At 44.3% G+C, this 19494-nt stretch overlaps 1 protein-coding gene across 1 annotated transcript in view; it reads right to left on the bottom strand.

Annotated features, from left to right (window-relative positions):
- LOC117519650 (short transient receptor potential channel 7-like) overlaps positions 1-19494 on the bottom strand; it is a 214412-nt gene that overhangs the window by 10510 nt on the left and 184408 nt on the right. Inside the window, exon 5 of the mRNA XM_034180923.1 lies at positions 5952-6168. Within this exon, the coding sequence (XP_034036814.1) occupies positions 5952-6168 (217 nt within the window). The remainder of the gene's footprint in view (positions 1-5951; positions 6169-19494) is intronic.

Raw genomic sequence — 19494 nt, 5'->3', positions numbered from 1 at the left:
CAGACTGTGGCTACTTTTCTTTATCTTATCATTTTAATTGACTGTGAAAAAAAAGAATAACCACCCACTTTAACCCTTTAATGTTCATCTCAAATGTTTGGTAAAATGTGTTTACATCAAGGACATTCTATTAAAAAATGTGAGGACATTAAAGGGTTAAAAGATGCAAGCTATCACCTCAACTAATGCCAGCATATTCAAGAAAAACACATAACATCATTCTCTGATAAGAGGAATACAACAACGAGTTGTAACCTGGATCTGCAGCAAAAGAGAGAAAAGTGGAACAAAAACAAAATAAACAAGTCATAATCTAATATTAATATGGTACGTCAAGAGGGGCAAGAATGGGATTCCCTAACAGGCAAAAATCAGACCCCCAAATTCAAATTTAATGAGTTAATAAATAAGGACCATGTTTCATTAAATTGTGGTAATTGTTTTTTAATGAAGTGGATATTTTTTTCCATTGATATATACTCAACAAAAATATAAACGCAACACTTTTGGTTTTGCTCCCATTTTGTATGAGATGAACTCAAAGATCTAAAACTTTTTCCACATACACAATATCACCATTTCCCTCAAATATTGTTCACAAACCAGTCTAAATCTGTGATAGTGAGCACTTCTCCTTTGCTGAGATAATCCATCCCACCTCACAGGTGTGCCATATCAAGATACTGATTAGACACCATGATTAGTGCACAGGTGTGCCTTAGACTGCCCACAATAAAAGGCCACTCTGAAAGGTGCAGTTTTGTTTTATTGGGGGGGGATACCAGTCAGTATCTGGTGTGACCACCATTTGCCTCATGCAGTGCAACACATCTCCTTCGCATCATCCGTGAAGAGAACACCTCTCCAACGTGCCAAACGCCAGCGAATGTGAGCATTTGCCCACTCAAGTCGGTTACGACAACGAACTGGAGTCAGGTCGAGACCCCGATGAGGACGACGAGCATGCAGATGAGCTTCCCTGAGACGGTTTCTGACAGTTTGTGCAGAAATTCTTCGGTTATGCAAACCGATTGTTTCAGCAGCTGTCTGAGTGGCTGGTCTGAGACGATCTTGGAGGTGAACATGCTGGATGTGGAGGTCCTGGGCTGGTGTGGTTACACGTGGTCTGCGGTTGTGAGGCTGGTTGGATGTACTGCCAAATTCTCTGAAACGCCTTTGGAGACGGCTTATGGTAGAGAAATGAACATTCAATACACGAGCAACAGCTCTGGTTGACATTCCTGCTGTCAGCATGCCAGTTGCACGCTCCCTCAAATCTTGCGGACATCTGTGGCATTGTGCTGTGTGATAAAACTGCACCTTTCAGAGTGGCCTTTTATTGTGGGCAGTCTAAGGCACACCTGTGCACTAATCATGGTGTCTAATCAGCATCTTGATATGGCACACCTGTGAGGTGGGATGGATTATCTCAGCAAAGGAGAAGTGCTCACTATCACAGATTTAGACTGGTTTGTGAACAATATTTGAGGGAAATGGTGATATTGTGTATGTGGAAAAGTTTTAGATCTTTGAGTTCATCTCATACAAAATGGGAGCAAACCAAAAGTGTTGCGTTTATATTTTGTTGAGTATATGTATGAAGAGGAGGTTTTACCAGTAGTTGATATTAATATGCAATATAGTTGTTGTTTTTTTTCCGCGATAGTCAGTGCTACAAGTACGGCTTTGGATTGTTTATTTGGAAGTTCAATAAAGGTTATGTCTCTGAGTAAACATAAATTAGGAGATAAGGGGATTCTCTATCCTGAGATGCAGGACAGTTTTTCAGTGACTTTTGACCAAAAACGCTAGACAGGTGAGCAGACCCAAAGGGCATGGAAATAGGTGTCAGTGGTATTTAGTTTACACTATGAACTATGTGAACTACTGTATGTGAACACTGTGAACTTTTTCTGACTATGACACAATTTTTGTCATTTCCCCTCTGCATACCACCAGCCATCTTTGTCCACAGACCATTTTCAAGTGGCAGAAAGAAGCATTTTCGTAAAAAGAAAATGGAAAATTTGAGATGCAGTAGCCAGAATGCACATAGGAGACTCAAGCCTAGATTTGATCCATTTTTTGCAAGAAAATCTTTCTCTGTTCCATTCCAGCATGAAGCTGTGAGTGGTGCTGCAAAAGACAAAAGTTGCACTATGCACAATTTCTTCAGTGACAGATGCAGAAGCTTATAACTTCTTCAGAGTTTTCTTGATGGCTTCCCTAGTTTCCTTCTTTCACAAATGCTCAGTTTTTGAGAACTGCCTACTCCAGATAGTTTTATCATGCAGTATCACACTGTCTGGTTTTCCCAATCATTAACGTAAATGATGTTCAAAACATATTCAGTGACTAGGAAATGTTCATGTACAGTGGGGTAAAAAAGTATTTAGTCAGTCCTTGATTGTGCAAGATCTCCTACTTAGAAAGATGAGAGAGGTCTGTAATTTTCAACATAGGTACAGTTCATTTATGAGAGACAAAATGTACATACCATCCAGGACCGTGCACCTTACCTTCTAATGTTTACATCGTATATATATTTTTTGATACTTATTATTCGATATTGCTGCTTTTCTTCTTATTTGCCTGCACTGATTTTGGAGTTGGCTTTTAATCTCGTTGTACACTGTATAATGACAATAAAAGGCATTCTATTCTATTCTATTCTAAATGAGAAAAAAAAATCCAGGAAATCACATTGTAGGATTTTTAAAGAATTCAAATTATGGTGGAAAATAAGTATTTGGTCAATAACAAAAGTTCAACTCAATACTTTGTAACATAACACTATGTAACACATTTTTATTTTTGTTTTGTTCCTGGGTACACAGTGTGTTTTCCTAACCTGTTATGCCTTAAATAAATAGAAAATAGCTGTTATTCCACAGAAACTTTGCTTCTGTGATCAGGACAATGATATTTTGAAATTTGTCTGTTTTCAAGAATATTCTCGATTTGCCTTCACTACTACTGAGTAGTCTTCTAGAATATTCTTTAACTGCTAGAACTGTCCAGAATTTTCTAGAAGTTTCCAGAATTATCTAGAAATTTCAAGAAACTTTTAGAACTTTCTAGAACGTAAAAAAAATAAAATCAAAGTTTGTGCTGAATGTAGTCATTTTTCCATAGACTTTAGATATAAGCAGTTGAAATATAACACTTAGAAGCCAGGAACAAAAATTGTGTTACATAGTGCAATCTTTGTTGGCAATGACAGAGGTCAAATGTTTCCTGTAAGTCTTCACCAGGTTTGCACACACTGTAGCTGGTATTTTGGCCCATTCCTCCATGCAGATCTCCTCTATAGCAGTGATGTTTTGGGGCTGTCACTGGGCAACACAGACTTTCAACTCCCTCAACAAATTTTCTATGGGGTTGGGGTCTGGAGACTGGCTCGGCCACTCCAGGACCTTGAAATGCTTATTACGGAGCCACTCCTCATTGCCCGAGCGGTATGTTTGGGATCATTGTCATGCTGGAAGACCCAGCCATGTTGCATCTTCAAAGCTCTAATTGAAGGAAGGAGGTTTTGGCTTAAAATCTCATGATACATGGCCACGTTCATTCTTCCCTTAACACGGATCAGTCGTCCTGTCCCCTTTGCAGAAAAACAGCCCCAAAGAATGATGTTTTCACCTCCATGCTTCACAGTAGATATGGTGTTCTTGGAATGCAACTCAGCATTCTCCTTCCTCCAAACATGACAAGTTGAGTTTTTACCAAAATGTTCTATTTTGGTTTCATCTGACCACATGATATTCTCCCAATCCTCTTCTGGATCATCCATATGCTCTCTGACAAACTTCAGACTGGCCTGGACACGTACTGGCTTAAGAAGGGGGACATGCCTAGAAATGCAGGATTTGAGTCCATCTCTGCATAGTGTTTAGACTTTATACTTTGGTCCCAGCTCTCTGCAGGTCATTTTTCAGGTCCCTCTGTGTAGTTCTGGGATTTTTGTTCACCGTTCTCACGATCATTTTGACCCCACGGGATGACATCTTGTGTGGAGCCCCAGATTGAGGGAGATTATCAATGGTCTTGTATGTCTTCCATTTTCTTACAATTGCTGCCACAGTTGATTTATTCACACCAACCTGCTTGACTATTGTAGATTCAATCTTCACAGCCTGGTACACATCTACAATTTTCTTCCTGGTGTCCTTCGACAGCTCTTTGGTCTTGGCCATGGTTTAGTTTGGAGTCTGACTGGTGGAGGCTGTGGATAGGTGTCTTTTATACAGATAAAGAGTTCCAACAGGTGCCATTAATACAGGTAACACGTGGAGGACAGAAGAGCTTCTTAAACAAGAAGTTACAGGTCTGTGAGAGCCAGAAATCTTGCTTGTTTGTGGGTGACCAAATACTTATTTTCCACCATAATTTACAAATAAATTCTTTAAAAATTCTACAATGTGATCTCCTGGATTTTTTTTTTCTCATTTTGTCTCTCACAGTAGAAGTGTACCTATGTTGAAAATTACAGACCTCTCTCATCTTTCTAAATAGGAGAACTTGCACAATCAGGGACTGACTAAATACTTTTTTGCCCCACTGTATCTATCCCCTCACTTGTCCATAGAAAAGTGATGATTGATCTTTGTATTTAGAATGATGTGACTTTGTTCAATTACTTATGGCCTCTGAAAATGGAGGGGCTGGATATTGAAATGGCTCTATTTTCTTCATGGTGAAAGAGATACTTTTGTTAAATCCCTTGAATTAAAGCTAAAAGTCCACACAAGAATCACATCTTAACTGTTTCATTTAATGTCCACTGTATTTGTGGACAAAGGCAAAATGATGTGTGCATTCATGTATGTCTCTAATATATGTCTATAATGACATGAGTGATGCAGTGAATTAATATAAGGTGATGCATCACTGCTACACTGTAGGAAGGCCCCCTCAGCCATACAGCAACCTCAAGCTATGACAGGCACACCATCTTGTCCTATGTAGGCCCTGAGGTCTGATAATGCTTAGGCTGTACCAATTTACAGCTGGGTGTGCTGAGAAGTATTTTGTTCAAAGGACCACTGACAGGTTCAAGATATAGCACCTAGACACCAAGCCCCAACCCCAGACAGACCCCAAACCCCACATAAAGGGTAGGCTAATGCCTCACCTAAGACCATCCTCCAGGGAAGACCAGCCAACGTCCCTCAAACCACAGCACCAGAACCAAAGGGAATGTATCCCAAGATTGCTGGTGCTGAGCACTCACCACGCCATCAAAACTACCTACACCCTCACCCCTCAAAACTCACCCATTTTCTTATTTTGTCTGTTTCCCCAATCATTCCCATTTTAAGTCTAATGCTAACAGCTTCTGCTTTTAATATTTCCTCTTTTCATGGGTCTGTCCAACTCTTCACATTTGCCTTTGTCTTGTCTTCACTATAATGGTCCCAACAAACCTGACATTTGCTGTGAATCTGATGTAGAAGTTATGTTTTATCTTCAGAAGATGAAAGAGAATGAACTGTTGAATTATTATACCCATGGTTTTCAACCTCTTGGTTGGCATGGCACTCTATTAATGTTTAAATCTGCTTCAAAACCTAAAAGATTCATTGAATTTTCACAGAAAGATGCCAGATATATAAAAAAAAAATCCTGTGCTTTGGAGAAACTTTAAAAAATAGATAACCATAAATGCATTTAAAACAATGAAGTGAAAAAAATATTAAGATCTTGAGGACGTGTATCCATAATGATTAAAAAATAAAACTGATGTGCCACAATCAGCGGTATTTCTTATCCTGCATTTTTAGGAATTTATAACACTAGATGTGGATTGTACTGAGGCTGAAAAAGAAATATGATGAATTATGTAAAATGTTAATTGAAAGTGACTGTCTAACATCCATTTGCATTTTAAGTAACTGCATTTGTACATAGTTTTAACCACTGTTACAGTTTTGTATGCACAGTATACTCACCCAACACCCACTTCATGATCAATATCTCCGTCCAGGAGAACTGTGTGGTTTTGACTCTGAACACCTGCCGGGGGTGGTCTGTGATGGTCTCGTTGGGCAGGTTCTTGACCCCCTCAAAGCGATCTGAGGCGTTCATGACTAGCAGACCCAAGAAGATAGTGAAGGAGACAGCGTGAGCCACAAATTTCATGAAGGGGCTTCGTAGGATCTGACCGAGCTGAAGAGGAAAGAAGGAGAACAGGATAGGATGCTGTAAAGCCAGATAAATAAGGATCACTCCCATCAGAGTTCATACATACATACACACATACATCTTCAGCCGCTTATCTGGGATCTGGGTCGCGGAGGCAACAGCTCCAGCAGGGGACCCCCAGTGACCCTTGCCTGGGCCACACCTCTGACTGTGGGATCCCAAGGCGTTCCTAGGAGATATAATCTCTCTACCTAGTCCTGGGTCTTCCCCGGGGTCTCCTCCCAGCTGGGCATATCTGGAATACCTCTCTAGGGAGGCACCCAGGGCCAGGGGGCATCCTTTCCAGATGCCTGAACCACCTCAGCTGGCTCCTTTCAATGCGAAGGAGCAGCGGCTCTACTCTGAGATCCTCATGAATGACCCTCACCCTGTCTCTAAGGGAGACACCAGCCAGCCTTCTAAGGAAGCCCGTTTCAGCAGGTTGTACCCGCAATCTAGTTCTTTCTGTCATGACCCAACACCCTCATGACTATAGGTGAGAGTAGAAACAAACTGACCAGTCGATTGAGAGCTTCTCCTTTTGGCTGAGCTCCCTTTAATCACAACAGGACGGTAGAGTGAATACAACACCATCCCTTCTGCACTGATTTTCCGGCCAATCTCATGCTCCATTGTCCCCTCACTTGTGAACAAGTACTTGGACTGCTTCACTTGGGGCAAGACCTTATTCCCTACCTGGAGTAGGCAATCCATTGGTTTCCTGCTGAGAACCATGGCCTCAGATTTAGAGGTGCTGATCCTCATCACAGCCGCTTCACACTCGACTGCGAACCAACATAGTGAGTGCTGGAGGTCACAGGCCGATGAAGCTAACAGGACCACATCATCTACAAGAAGCAGCAATGAGATCCTGAGCCCACCAAACTGAAGACCTTCCTCAATATCCTGTCCATGAATACCACAAACAAAGTTGGTGACACGGCGCAGTATTGGCGGAGATCAACCCCCACTGGAAACGAGTCGGAGTTCAGTATTTTTTTTTAATTTAACGCAAGCTGGCCGTACAATACATGATAATGTGATACAAATGTGTGTTATGGCAGGATCATACAGAAACACATGATCTATTGCAATGTGTGTGGAGAAACTACATTATGAGCATTTTGTGATATGACACCAAACATAATTTCCCTTATGACATCATAAAGTGATTTTCTGGTGTTACACAGATGCTGTTACAAACAGAGAGACACATACAATGGTTGACAAGTGCGTATGTGCGCACACACACGAACACACATGCACCCAAGGACAAGAGCAGGAGCCAAAAGAAAGAAACAAACATAATGTGGCCAATTTTGACTGGACTTCCATAAAGAATTTGTGAGATGGAGATGCATGATTCTGTTGCTGAAACCCCCAAAAGAGTAGCTGAAAGAGGAAGAAGAAGATGATGAAGCAGCATACCTTTAAAGGCAGACAGCTTCCAGGGTACACATATGAAGGTGTCTATAATACTTGCAATCTTGACCTATAATTAAGACCCATTGGTTGATTAAATTATACACGTGACATTAAAATTTACATAACTTTGACAACATATTGCCAGGTTACTGGACTACCCATTTCTCTCTGAGGGCCCTGTCCCACTGGGGAGAGGATTAATTGCGCATCAATTGAGTATACAAAGTACGGGCATTCGTTGTCGTCCGCAACAACAATGGCCAAAAATGACAAATGTCCCAATATGAATTATGGATATATTAATAATATATAGCGACTATATGATGAACAATCACGGTTATATAACGCATGTAGTGAGGAAACTGATCCGACACAGTGAGATTATCATGGCAGTATTACGGGTGTATTATGAATGCATCGTGCATTTGTTGCGCGTGCAGGGCATCTGCATTGCGGTCATAAAATAAGTGCACTCGCTCCTTTCGGCATCACTATTCACACCAACAATACAGGCTCTGGAGCATTTGCTGGACTTGGACAAGTTGATCACAGAGTCAATGTTCATTTTGTCATTCGAGGGTTAACTGTTCATGAGTTTGGGGAGTGGGAGGGGGGAAGCCGCTCGGGTGTGAGACGGTGTTTTTTCTTTTTTTTTTTTTTTTTTTGAGAGTTCACAGAAAACAGACTTCAGTGTCAGCAACTCTTCCTTTTGTTGGTGTTAAATAAAAGTCGAGGATTGCAGCAGTTATTACGTCTTTGTGGATTTACACAGCCGGACCAGTGTGACACGGGCACTGACTGGCAGGTATGTCGCTTATATAATACTTTGGGTTTACGTGATGTGTTTGTTATGCATTCACAGATTGTCCGCAAAGCAGATGTAATAAAAACACTTTATTCATGGCCAATCTGTATGCATTCGCTACAACTTATTTTAGTTTGTGACGTGGACGTGATGGGCACGCAATATATCTGTTTTACACACTGTCCCGGTCTGCTGCCAAGCCGCAAATCCCCATCAGTTGCGGATATCAGCGGTTAATGGCAGCTATACAGCGCATAGAGTGAGTATGTATGGAGTATGTAAGGCGGATATTATCTGCATCCAGATTTTTGAACAGCTCAAAAATCCTGGCTGCGGACATGCGTGCCTCTGCGGATGATCACGGGCGTGTTCGGATGACGGCCGACTCATACAGGTATGTTACACGGATAATGCGGATATTTGGCAAATATGGGCCAATTTTGTACGCTATCCATACGCAAATCAATCAATCAATCAATCAATCAATTTTTTTATATAGCGCCAAATCACAACAAACAGTTGCCCCAAGGCACTTTATATTGTAAGGCAAGGCCATACAATAATTATGTAAACCCCAACGGTCAAAACGACCCCCTGTGAGCAAGCACTTGGCTACAGTGGGAAGGAAAAACTCCCTTTTAACAGGAAGAAACCTCCAGCAGAACCAGGCTCAGGGAGGGGCAGTCTTCTGCTGGGACTGGTTGGGGCTGAGGGAGAGAACCAGGAAAAAGACATGCTGTGGAGGGGAGCAGAGATCGATCACTAATGATTAAATGCAGAGTGGTGCATACAGAGCAAAAAGAGAAAGAAACAGTGCATCATGGGAACCCCCCAGCAGTCTACGTCTATAGCAGCATAACTAAGGGATGGTTCAGGGTCACCTGATCCAGCCCTAACTATAAGCTTTAGCAAAAAGGAAAGTTTTAAGCCTAATCTTAAAAGTAGAGAGGGTGTCTGTCTCCCTGATCTGAATTGGGAGCTGGTTCCACAGGAGAGGAGCCTGAAAGCTGAAGGCTCTGCCTCCCATTCTACTCTTACAAACCCTAGGAACTACAAGTAAGCCTGCAGCTGAGAGCGAAGCGCTCTATTGGGGTGATATGGTACTACGAGGTCCCTAAGATAAGATGGGACCTGATTATTCAAAACCTTATAAGTAAGAAGAAGAATTTTAAATTCTATTCTAGAATTAACAGGAAGCCAATGAAGAGAGGCCAATATGGGTGAGATATGCTCTCTCCTTCTAGTCCCCGTCAGTACTCTAGCTGCAGCATTTTGAATTAACTGAAGGCTTTTTAGGGAACTTTTAGGACAACCTGATAATAATGAATTACAATAGTCCAGCCTAGAGGAAATAAATGCATGAATTAGTTTTTCAGCATTACTCTGAGACAAGACCTTTCTGATTTTAGAGATATTGCGTAAATGCAAAAAAGCAGTCCTACATATTTGTTTAATATGCGCTTTGAATGACATATCCTGATCAAAAATGACTCCAAGATTTCTCACAGTATTACTAGAGGTCAGGGTAATGCCATCCACAGTAAGGATCTGGTTAGACACCATGTTTCTAAGATTTGTGGGGCCAAGTACAATAACTTCAGTTTTATCTGAGTTTAAAAGCAGGAAATTAGAGGTCATCCATGTCTTTATGTCTGTAAGACAATCCTGCAGTTTAGCTAATTGGTGTGTGTCCTCTGGCTTCATGGATAGATAAAGCTGGGTATCATCTGCGTAACAATGAAAATTTAAGCAATACCGTCTAATAATACTGCCTAAGGGAAGCATGTATAAAGTGAATAAAATTGGTCCTAGCACAGAACCTTGTGGAACTCCATAATTAACTTTAGTCTGTGAAGAAGATTCCCCATTTACATGAACAAATTGTAATCTATTAGACAAATATGATTCAAACCACCGCAGCGCAGTGCCTTTAATACCTATGGCATGCTCTAATCTCTGTAATAAAATTTTATGGTCAACAGTATCAAAAGCAGCACTGAGGTCTAACAGAACAAGCACAGAGATGAGTCCACTGTCCGAGGCCATAAGAAGATCATTTGTAACCTTCACTAATGCTGTTTCTGTACTATGATGAATTCTAAAACCTGACTGAAACTCTTCAACTAGACCATTCCTCTGCAGATGATCAGTTAGCTGTTTTACAACTACCCTTTCAAGAATTTTTGAGAGAAAAGGAAGGTTGGAGATTGGCCTTATAATTAGCTAAGATAGCTGGGTCAAGTGATGTCTTTTTAAGTAATGGTTTAATTACTGCCACCTTAAAAGCCTGTGGTACATAGCCAACTAACAAAGATAGATTGATCATATTTAAGATCGAAGCATTAAATAATGGTAGGGCTAATGGAAATAACTCAGACAGAACAATCTGAGAGAAAGAGTCTAACCAAATACCGGCATCACTGAAAGCAGCCAAAGATAACGATACGTCTTTGGGATGGTTATGAGTAATTTTTTCTCTAATAGTTAAAATTTTATTAGCAAAGAAAGTCATGAAGTCATTACTAGTTAAAGTTAAAGGAATACTCGGCTCAATAGAGCTCTGACTCTTTGTCAGCCTGGCTACAGTGCTGAAAAGAAACCTGGGGTTCTTATTTTCTAGAAAGATGTCCTAGCTTTACAGAGGGCTTTTTTATAGAGCAACAGACTCTTTTTCCAGGCTAAGTGAAGATCTTCTAAATTAGTGAGACGCCATTTCCTCTCCAACTTACGGGTTATCTGCTTTAAGCTACAAGTTTGTGAGTTATACCACGGAGTCAGGCACTTCTGATTTAAAGCTCTCTTTTTTAGAGGAGCTACAGCATCCAAAGTTGTCTTCAATGAGGATGTAAAACTATTGACGAGATACTCTATCTCACTTACAGAGTTTAGGTAGCTACTCTGCACTGTGTTGGTATATGGCATTAGAGAACATAAAGAAGGAATCATATCCTTAAACCTAGTTACAGCGCTTTCTGAAAGACTTCTAGTGTAATGAAACTTATTCCCCACTGCTGGGTAGTCCATCAGAGTAAATGTTATTAAGAAATGATCAGACAGAAGGGAGTTTTCAGGGAATACTGTTAAGTCTTCTATTTCCATACCATAAGTCAGAACAAGATCTAAGATATGATTAAAGTGGTGGGTGGACTCATTTACTTTTTGAGCAAAGCCAATAGAGTCTAATAATAGATTAAATGCAGTGTTGAGGCTGTCATTCTCAGCATCTGTGTGGATGTTAAAATCGCCCACTATAATTATCTTATCTGAGCTAAGCACTAAGTCAGACAAAAGGTCTGAAAATTCACAGAGAAACTCACAGTAACGACCAGGTGGACGATAGATAATAACAAATAAAACTGGTTTTTGGGACTTCCAATTTGGATGGACAAGACTAAGAGTCAAGCTTTCAAATGAATTAAAGCTCTGTCTGGGTTTTTGATTAATTAATAAGCTGGAATGGAAGATTGCTGCTAATCCTCTGCCCCGGCCCGTGCTACGAGCATTCTGACAGTTAGTGTGACTCGGGGGTGTTGACTCATTTAAACTAACATATTCATCCTGCTCTAACCAGGTTTCTGTAAGGCAGAATAAATCAATATGTTGATCAATTATTATATCATTTACCAACAGGGACTTAGAAGAGAGAGACCTAATGTTTAATAGACCACATTTAACTGTTTTAGTCTGTGGTGCAGTTGAAGGTGCTATATTATTTTTTCTTTTTGAATTTTTATGCTTAAATAGATTTTTGCTGGTTATTGGTAGTCAAATCCTCCTAAATGCCAATGGGATAGGGCCCTTAGAATTCAATCTGTTCTGAGCACAATAAATGTATTTCTGTCTTTGTTATTATTTATATAAATTCACATAAACTCAATAATAACATTTCTCACAGAGGTGGGTCATTTTTATCTCAGTTCTCTGTGCTTGGCAACTTGGCACAGCACAGATGCTTGTCGTGTGCACAAATATTTCAGATATGGGAAATAATCTTTTGCATGCACAGTAGCATTTTGAGTGCTAAATAAAACATGGGTTTCACTCAAGTTTTGCATCAGTCACAGATGGGAAAACCTGTGCAACACTGTGAAGCTCCTGCTTGTTATTCCCTGCTTGGATAGAAGTGCACGGTATCATGTTTATGATGTGTTCTGCAGTTCTTATGCAATATGTTCCTTCATTACACAATCAAAAAATGATCCATTGAATGAACTCAGTTCAGTTATGTGCAGGATTTCCATCTAATAAATATATGTGGCCCCAACTCAAAAATAAGCATATCCTTGCAAGAAAATTTAATTTAATTTAGTTGGGACTACATATATTTAATAGATGGAAATCCAGTGCCTCAGTTTTTTGAGTGCATTGATGAGGCAGTGAATGCACCATGTCATTATGTAATGTATAGTCAGCTTTAGCATTTTAACATAAGTGAAGCATTTTACGTTTGGTACTTTGGTGTGGACTCCAACGTGTACTAGCCATTTATGCAGTTGTGTTGTAAATTGGCACGGCTAATGCAACAGACAGGAAAAATGGTTTTATAATGGAGAATGACATAAAAGAGTTAAAAAGGTTTTTCATTGTATTAAAAATAATAAAAAAGTGTAAATATTGCAGGTAAGCATCTGTGATTTTATTCACTCATAACTCAGCAGTCATGTTTTTTTTTCCAAAGATTTCTGTGATGTGAGCCTACGGAGATCAAAATATAGAAAACTCCACTCACTACATGACAGTCTTTGGAGGCAAACAGCAGCTGTTGGAATTCATGAATATGCCAAAACACTTTTTCCTTTTACAGCAGCATAATGCCAGACTAACGGGACATCTGATAAACAATCTGCAAAAGTCTGGGGAACATGTGGAGAACTGTGAGGCGGTACTACTCACAGATTTTTTTTTAAAACGTGCAAAGATTCTGTTCTAACTTCAGAAAAATATGCATTGACACATGATTGCTTTCACACACATTTCAGTTTCGGCCATTTGCGACTGTGTAAACCTGCTGTGCTCAATATTAACAACCCACATGATGCCTCTACTCTCTGCATGCAGAGTAACACATCAGATACAAGAGCCACACACACATACACACACACACACACCTGCTAGTGGACCATGATATGAAGAAGTTGTGTAGTAAGTTTTTACCCCACATTCACACACACCCTGACACTGGGATTGATCTGCCACCTTTATATTTTAGCTGATGTGCCGATATGTTGGATTCATTTTACCCCTGATCTTAAATGAGATGGCAATCCTAGATCAGGGCTACTGCTGTGTGAGGTCAGCAAACATATGGCCCCACAGGTTTCTCTTTCGTCAGTGGGTTGAGAAAAAAAAAAAAAAAACTATCTTATCTCAGCCAAGAAAATGGTAGTTGTTGGCAAAAGGGCTATGTGGAGGAAATAAAAAGAGTTTGTGTGGTGAAGTCGACAAGACCACAACAAAACTCTTTTAGTTGCTAAAATCTTGTCACCTTAGACCTGGTGCACACTAAATGCATGCAGATACATACTAAAAATGATCCTGTGCATCTTACTGCAGACTGAATTTCTAAGGTAGATATTTTGTGGGTGTGAAATGTTTAGTTATTCCTCGGCCTCCTTTAGCAGTAATGGTACTTGTAACAAGTGTAGCTTATTCGTAGCTTTGGAGGCCAGGCTGTGCGAATTGGAGACTCGGCTCCGCACCTTGGAAAATCCTACAGCTAGCCAGGCCCCTGTAGTCGGTGCGGACCAGGGTAGCTTAGCCGCCGTTAGTTCCCCTCCGGCAGATCCCGAGCAGCCGGGAAAGCAGGCCAACTGGGTGACAGTGAGGAGGAAGCGTAGTCCTAAACAGAAGCCCCGTGTACACTGCCAACCCGTTCACATCTCTAACCATTTTTCCCCACTCGGCGACACACCCGCCGAGGAACAAACTCTGGTTATTGGCGACTCTGTTTTGAGAAATGTGACGTTACCGACACCAGCAACCATAGTCAATTGTCTTCCGGGGGCCAGAGCAGGCGACATTGAAGGAAATTTGAAACTGCTGGCTAAGGCTAAGCGTAAATTTGGTAAGATTGTAATTCACGTCGGCAGTAATGACACCCGGTTACGCCAATCGGAGGTCACTAAAATTAACACTGAATCGGTGTGTAACTTTGCAAAAACAATGTCGGACTCTGTAGTTTTCTCTGGGCCCCTCCCCAATCGGACCGGGAGTGACATGTTTAGCCGCATGTTCTCCCTGAATTGCTGGCTGTCTGAGTGGTGTCCAAAAAATGAGGTGGGCTTCATAGATAATTGGCAAAGCTTCTGGGGAAAACCTGGTCTTGTTAGGAGAGACGGCATCCATCCCACTTTGGATGGAGCAGCTCTCATTTCTAGAAATCTGGCCAATTTTCTTAAATCCTCCAAACCGTGACTATCCAGGGTTGGGACCAGGAAGCAGAGTTGTAGTCTTACACACCTCTCTGCAGCTTCTCTCCCCCTGCCATCCCCTCATTACCCCATCCCCGTAGAGACGGTGCCTGCTCCCAGACCACCAATAACCAGCAAAAATCTATTTAAGCATAAAAATTCAAAAAGAAAAAATAATATAGCACCTTCAACTGCACCACAGTGTTGTGGCTGGGGTGCCTGGCTGGCTTTTGTTTGTCTTCTGTTTTCTGTCTTCTGTTTTTCCTTCCAGGTGGCATACCTTCAGGACTGAGTGGCTGTGTGGCTGAGTTATTAGGACCTCACCCTGATCACCTGAGGCTGGTCATGTGCAGCTCGTCAGGACTCACAGCTGTGGTGCATCTATATGGATTGGGGCATGGTTGCATTTAAGGCTGGAGTACACAGTGTGTATTTGCCAGAGACTCGACCTTGTGACCAGACGGGTGAGATCGTCATCTAGAGAGCCATCTCATCATCATGGATGCAGAGACCGTACCAGGTTTGATGCCATGGTCTGTGAAAGAGGAGGGGGTGAGGTCTCACGCTCGTCAGCACACATCCTGAGGTACTTTAGGTTTTGTGACTAACATGAGTACAGTCAGTAAATGTGGTGTCCCTCACACCTTATTATATTGAGCTGTTATGTTAGTTGTTTAATCAGCTTCCACTGCACTGGAGAATTGAACTGGGTGTTCCATGCCTGCAGGGTGGGAAGCTGATTGGTGATTAAGCCAGGAAGTGTTTGCTGTTTATGTACACCTTTGAGTGGTCTCTCTGTGTGTGGAGTGGTGGACTCACATGATGGTTTCTTCTTTCACAGACTCGGTTGGTCGCGGCCACCTGGGGGGTGTCGGTGGGGTCCTTGGGTCCGAACTGTTCTGGCTCTGGACCGTTTGTGCTGCTGGGAGCGCACCGTTATTCCACCTCGCCAGACCGCGCACTCATTTGTTATAATTTAGCACTCACTGTTATGTTATTAAATTCTGTTATCTGTTGTGTGGGCCGCTGAAGAGGAGGTACTGCTGGCCCACCACCACCAGAGGGCGCCCTGCCTGGAGTGCGGGCTCCAGGCACCAGAGGGCGCTGCCGCCGACGAGGGCTGCCAGGGTGACAGCTGTCACCCATTACTGGACACAGCTGACTGCACTCAGGACGGAGGTATATCAGCAGGACAGCGTCTCCACCTCAGTGCCGAGATATCGCCTTGAGATTAAGGTAACCTTCTCTGCAAGCTCATATTGAAGACTCTGATAAACCTTGGTAAACCTTTTCAGGACAGCTGACTACAGAAAGCTACTTGCTTGGATAAGTACTCACCTTTCCTGCTTCATTGTAACAAGAGGTGGAGGCGGCTTCTCCCCTCTCCGTCTACTGGGTGCTGTCGCATCCATACCTGTGTGTTTGTGCTCTTTCCCGCCAGCAGTACCGGATCCGACGAGCGGAGGCAGTGGCCACCTGGGAATTCGGGACTTGGCGGTTCCAGTACTTCTGGGGTTCGGTGGCAGAGGAAATCTGGGTGGTTCCGGTTCGACTAGGACGGACGCCTCCTACCTTCGAGCCTGCCCACACGACACCAGCAGATTTCGGCTTCAAACTCCAAATTATTAATTGTTGTATTGGTTGTGCTCTTTTCACAACAGTAAAACTTGTTATTCACCTTTCTCCATTGTCCGTTCATTGCGCCCCCTGTTGTGGGTCCGTGTACCTACACTTTCACAACAGGATATCTCGGCCAGCGTCATGGATCCCGAGGGGCGTCAACCGGCTGTTGAACGGCCAATGGAAGAACAGGGCGCAGCGGCGGCTTCGGGAGGGGTAATCGGTGAGTTGCAGCGGATCCTCACCGCTTTCACCACTCGGATCGATTTCATGACCGAGCAGCACGTTCTCCTAAACCGCAGGGTGGAGGCTCTCGCCGCACAAGTGGAAGCGCGCCCTCCGGGCGCCGCTGCGGCTCTCCCTCCCGAGGACCCTGCGTGTGAGAGTGACGTTCCACTGGTCGTTCAACGGTCCCTTCCTCCGTCCCCAGAAGCTTACATAAGCCCTCCAGAACCGTACGGAGGCTGTGAGGAGACGTGCGCGGATTTTTTGATGCAATGTTCGCTCGTCTTCGCACAGCGTCCCGTGATGTACGCGACTGACGCTAGCAAAGTAGCTTATGTCATAAATCTGCTTCGCGGGGAGGCACGCGCTTGGGCTACAGCGCTCTGGGAGCAGAACTCACGGCTCCTTCATTCATACGATGGGTTTGTACGGGAGCTCAGAACGGTGTTCGATCATCCCAACAGAGGCGAGTCCGCTTCAACCGCACTACTGTCCATACGACAGGGGCGTCGGAGCGCAGCTGCCTATGCAGTCGCCTTCCGCATCGCGGCGGCGAGATCCGGCTGGAATAGCACTGCCCTCCGCGCTGCCTTTGTAAACGGACTGTCTCTGGTCCTAAAAGAGCACCTGGTGGCTAAGGACGAACCGCGGGATTTAGATGGGCTCATCGATCTAGTTATACGACTCGACAACCGGTTAGAAGAACGCCGTCGGGAACGAGGCGAAGGGCGTGGCCAGGCACGCGTCGTCCCTCTCCCTTCCGGGTCCGATCGAGCTCCGCCCTCCCCACGCTCCTCTGTTCCTGCGCTCCGTGGGGTCACAGCTCCCCCTACTGACGAAGCTAGGGACACGAGTAGGGCAACATTTAGGGCACCAGATGCACAAAGGAGATGGACCCACGGAGCGTGTCTTGTTTGTGGTTCAATAGAGCACCATGTGAGAGACTGCCCCGAGCGGTCAAACGCCAAACGCCCGCCCTTAGAGACTGGGCCAGGGGTGGGCCAAAACATTCACGTGGGACATACCCACATTGCTACACGACTCCCAGTCACGATCCTGTTTGAGGATTCAACCCTGAAGGCCCCAGCACTGGTGGACACGGGCTCTGAGGGGAATCTGCTAGACAGTAGATGGGCCAGGGAGATAGGGCTCCCTCTGGTGGCTCTTACCTCGCCTGTGCAGGTTCGAGCACTAGATGGCTCCCTACTCCCACCAATCACACACAAGACACCTCCAGTAACTCTGGTGGTGTCAGGCAACCACCGGGAGGTGATCGAGTTCTTCGTGACTCAGGCCACCTCCCGTGTGGTTTTAGGATTTCCATGGATGCTTAAGCACAATCCCCGGATTGATTGGCCGTCCGGGGTGGTGGTTCAGTGGAGCGAAACCTGCCATCGGGAGTGTCTCGGTTCCTCGGTTCCGCCCGGCTCCCAAGCTAAGGAGGAGGTCCGAGTCCCGCCCAATCTGAAGGCGGTGCCAGCGGAGTACCATGACCTTGCGGACGTGTTCAGCAAGGATCTGGCTCTCACGCTTCCTCCCCACCGCCCGTACGATTGTGCCATTGATTTGGTTCCAGGCAGTGAGTTCCCGTCCAGTAGGCTGTACAACCTCTCACGGCCGGAACGCGAATCAATGGAGACCTACATCCGGGACTCATTAGCCGCCGGGTTGATCCGGAATTCCACCTCACCGATGGGCGCTGGTTTCTTTTTTGTGGGTAAAAAAGATGGCGGACTTCGTCCATGCATTGATTACAGGGGGTTGAATGAGATCACGGTTCGCAACCGATACCCGTTGCCCTTGTTGGATTCAGTGTTCACCCCCTTGCATGGAGCCAGAATCTTCACCAAGCTGGATCTTAGGAACGCGTACCATTTGGTTCGGATTCGGAAGGGAGACGAATGGAAGACGGCATTTAACACCCCCTTAGGTCATTTTGAGTACCTGGTCATGCCGTTCGGTCTCACTAATGCTCCCGCGACCTTCCAAGCGTTGGTAAACGATGTCTTGCGGGACTTCCTGCACCGGTTCGTCTTCGTATATCTAGACGATATACTCATCTTTTCTCCGGATCCTGAGACCCATGTCAAGCATGTACGTCAGGTCCTACAGCGGTTGTTGGAGAACCGTCTGTTTGTGAAGGGCGAGAAGTGTGAGTTCCACCGCACTTCTTTGTCCTTCCTGGGGTTTATCATCTCCTCTAACTCCGTCGCCCCGGACCCGGCCAAGGTTGCGGCGGTGAGAGACTGGCCCCAACCCACAAGCCGTAGGAAGCTGCAACAGTTCCTCGGCTTTGCTAATTTCTACAGGAGGTTCATCAAGGGCTACAGTCAGGTAGTTAGCCCCCTGACAGCCCTGACCTCTCCAAAAGTTCCCTTCACCTGGTCGGACCGGTGCGAGGCCGCGTTCAAGGAGTTGAAACGGCGCTTCTCGTCTGCACCAGTTCTGGTGCAGCCCGATCCTAGCCGCCAGTTAGTGGTTGAAGTGGATGCCTCGGACTCAGGGATAGGAGCGGTGCTCTCCCAGAGCGGGAAGACCGATAAGGTCCTTCACCCGTGTGCCTATTTTTCCCCGCAGGTTGACCCCCGCTGAACGGAACTATGACGTCGGCAATCGGGAACTCCTTGCTGTGAAAGAGGCCCTCGAAGAGTGGAGACATCTGTTGGAGGGAACAGCCGTGCCATTCACGGTTTTCACTGACCATCGGAACCTGGAGTACATCAGGACCGCTAAGCGTCTGAACCCCAGGCAAGCCCGCTGGTCACTGTTCTTTGGCCGTTTTGACTTCCGGATTACCTACCGCCCCGGGACCAAGAACCAGAGATC

The sequence above is a fragment of the Thalassophryne amazonica genome, chromosome 11 (genome assembly GCF_902500255.1).
Source record: "Thalassophryne amazonica chromosome 11, fThaAma1.1, whole genome shotgun sequence".
NCBI classification, from domain to species: domain Eukaryota; kingdom Metazoa; phylum Chordata; class Actinopteri; order Batrachoidiformes; family Batrachoididae; genus Thalassophryne; species Thalassophryne amazonica.
The sequence above is the reverse complement of the archived record's forward strand: the minus strand, read 5'-3'. Positions and strand labels throughout refer to the sequence as shown.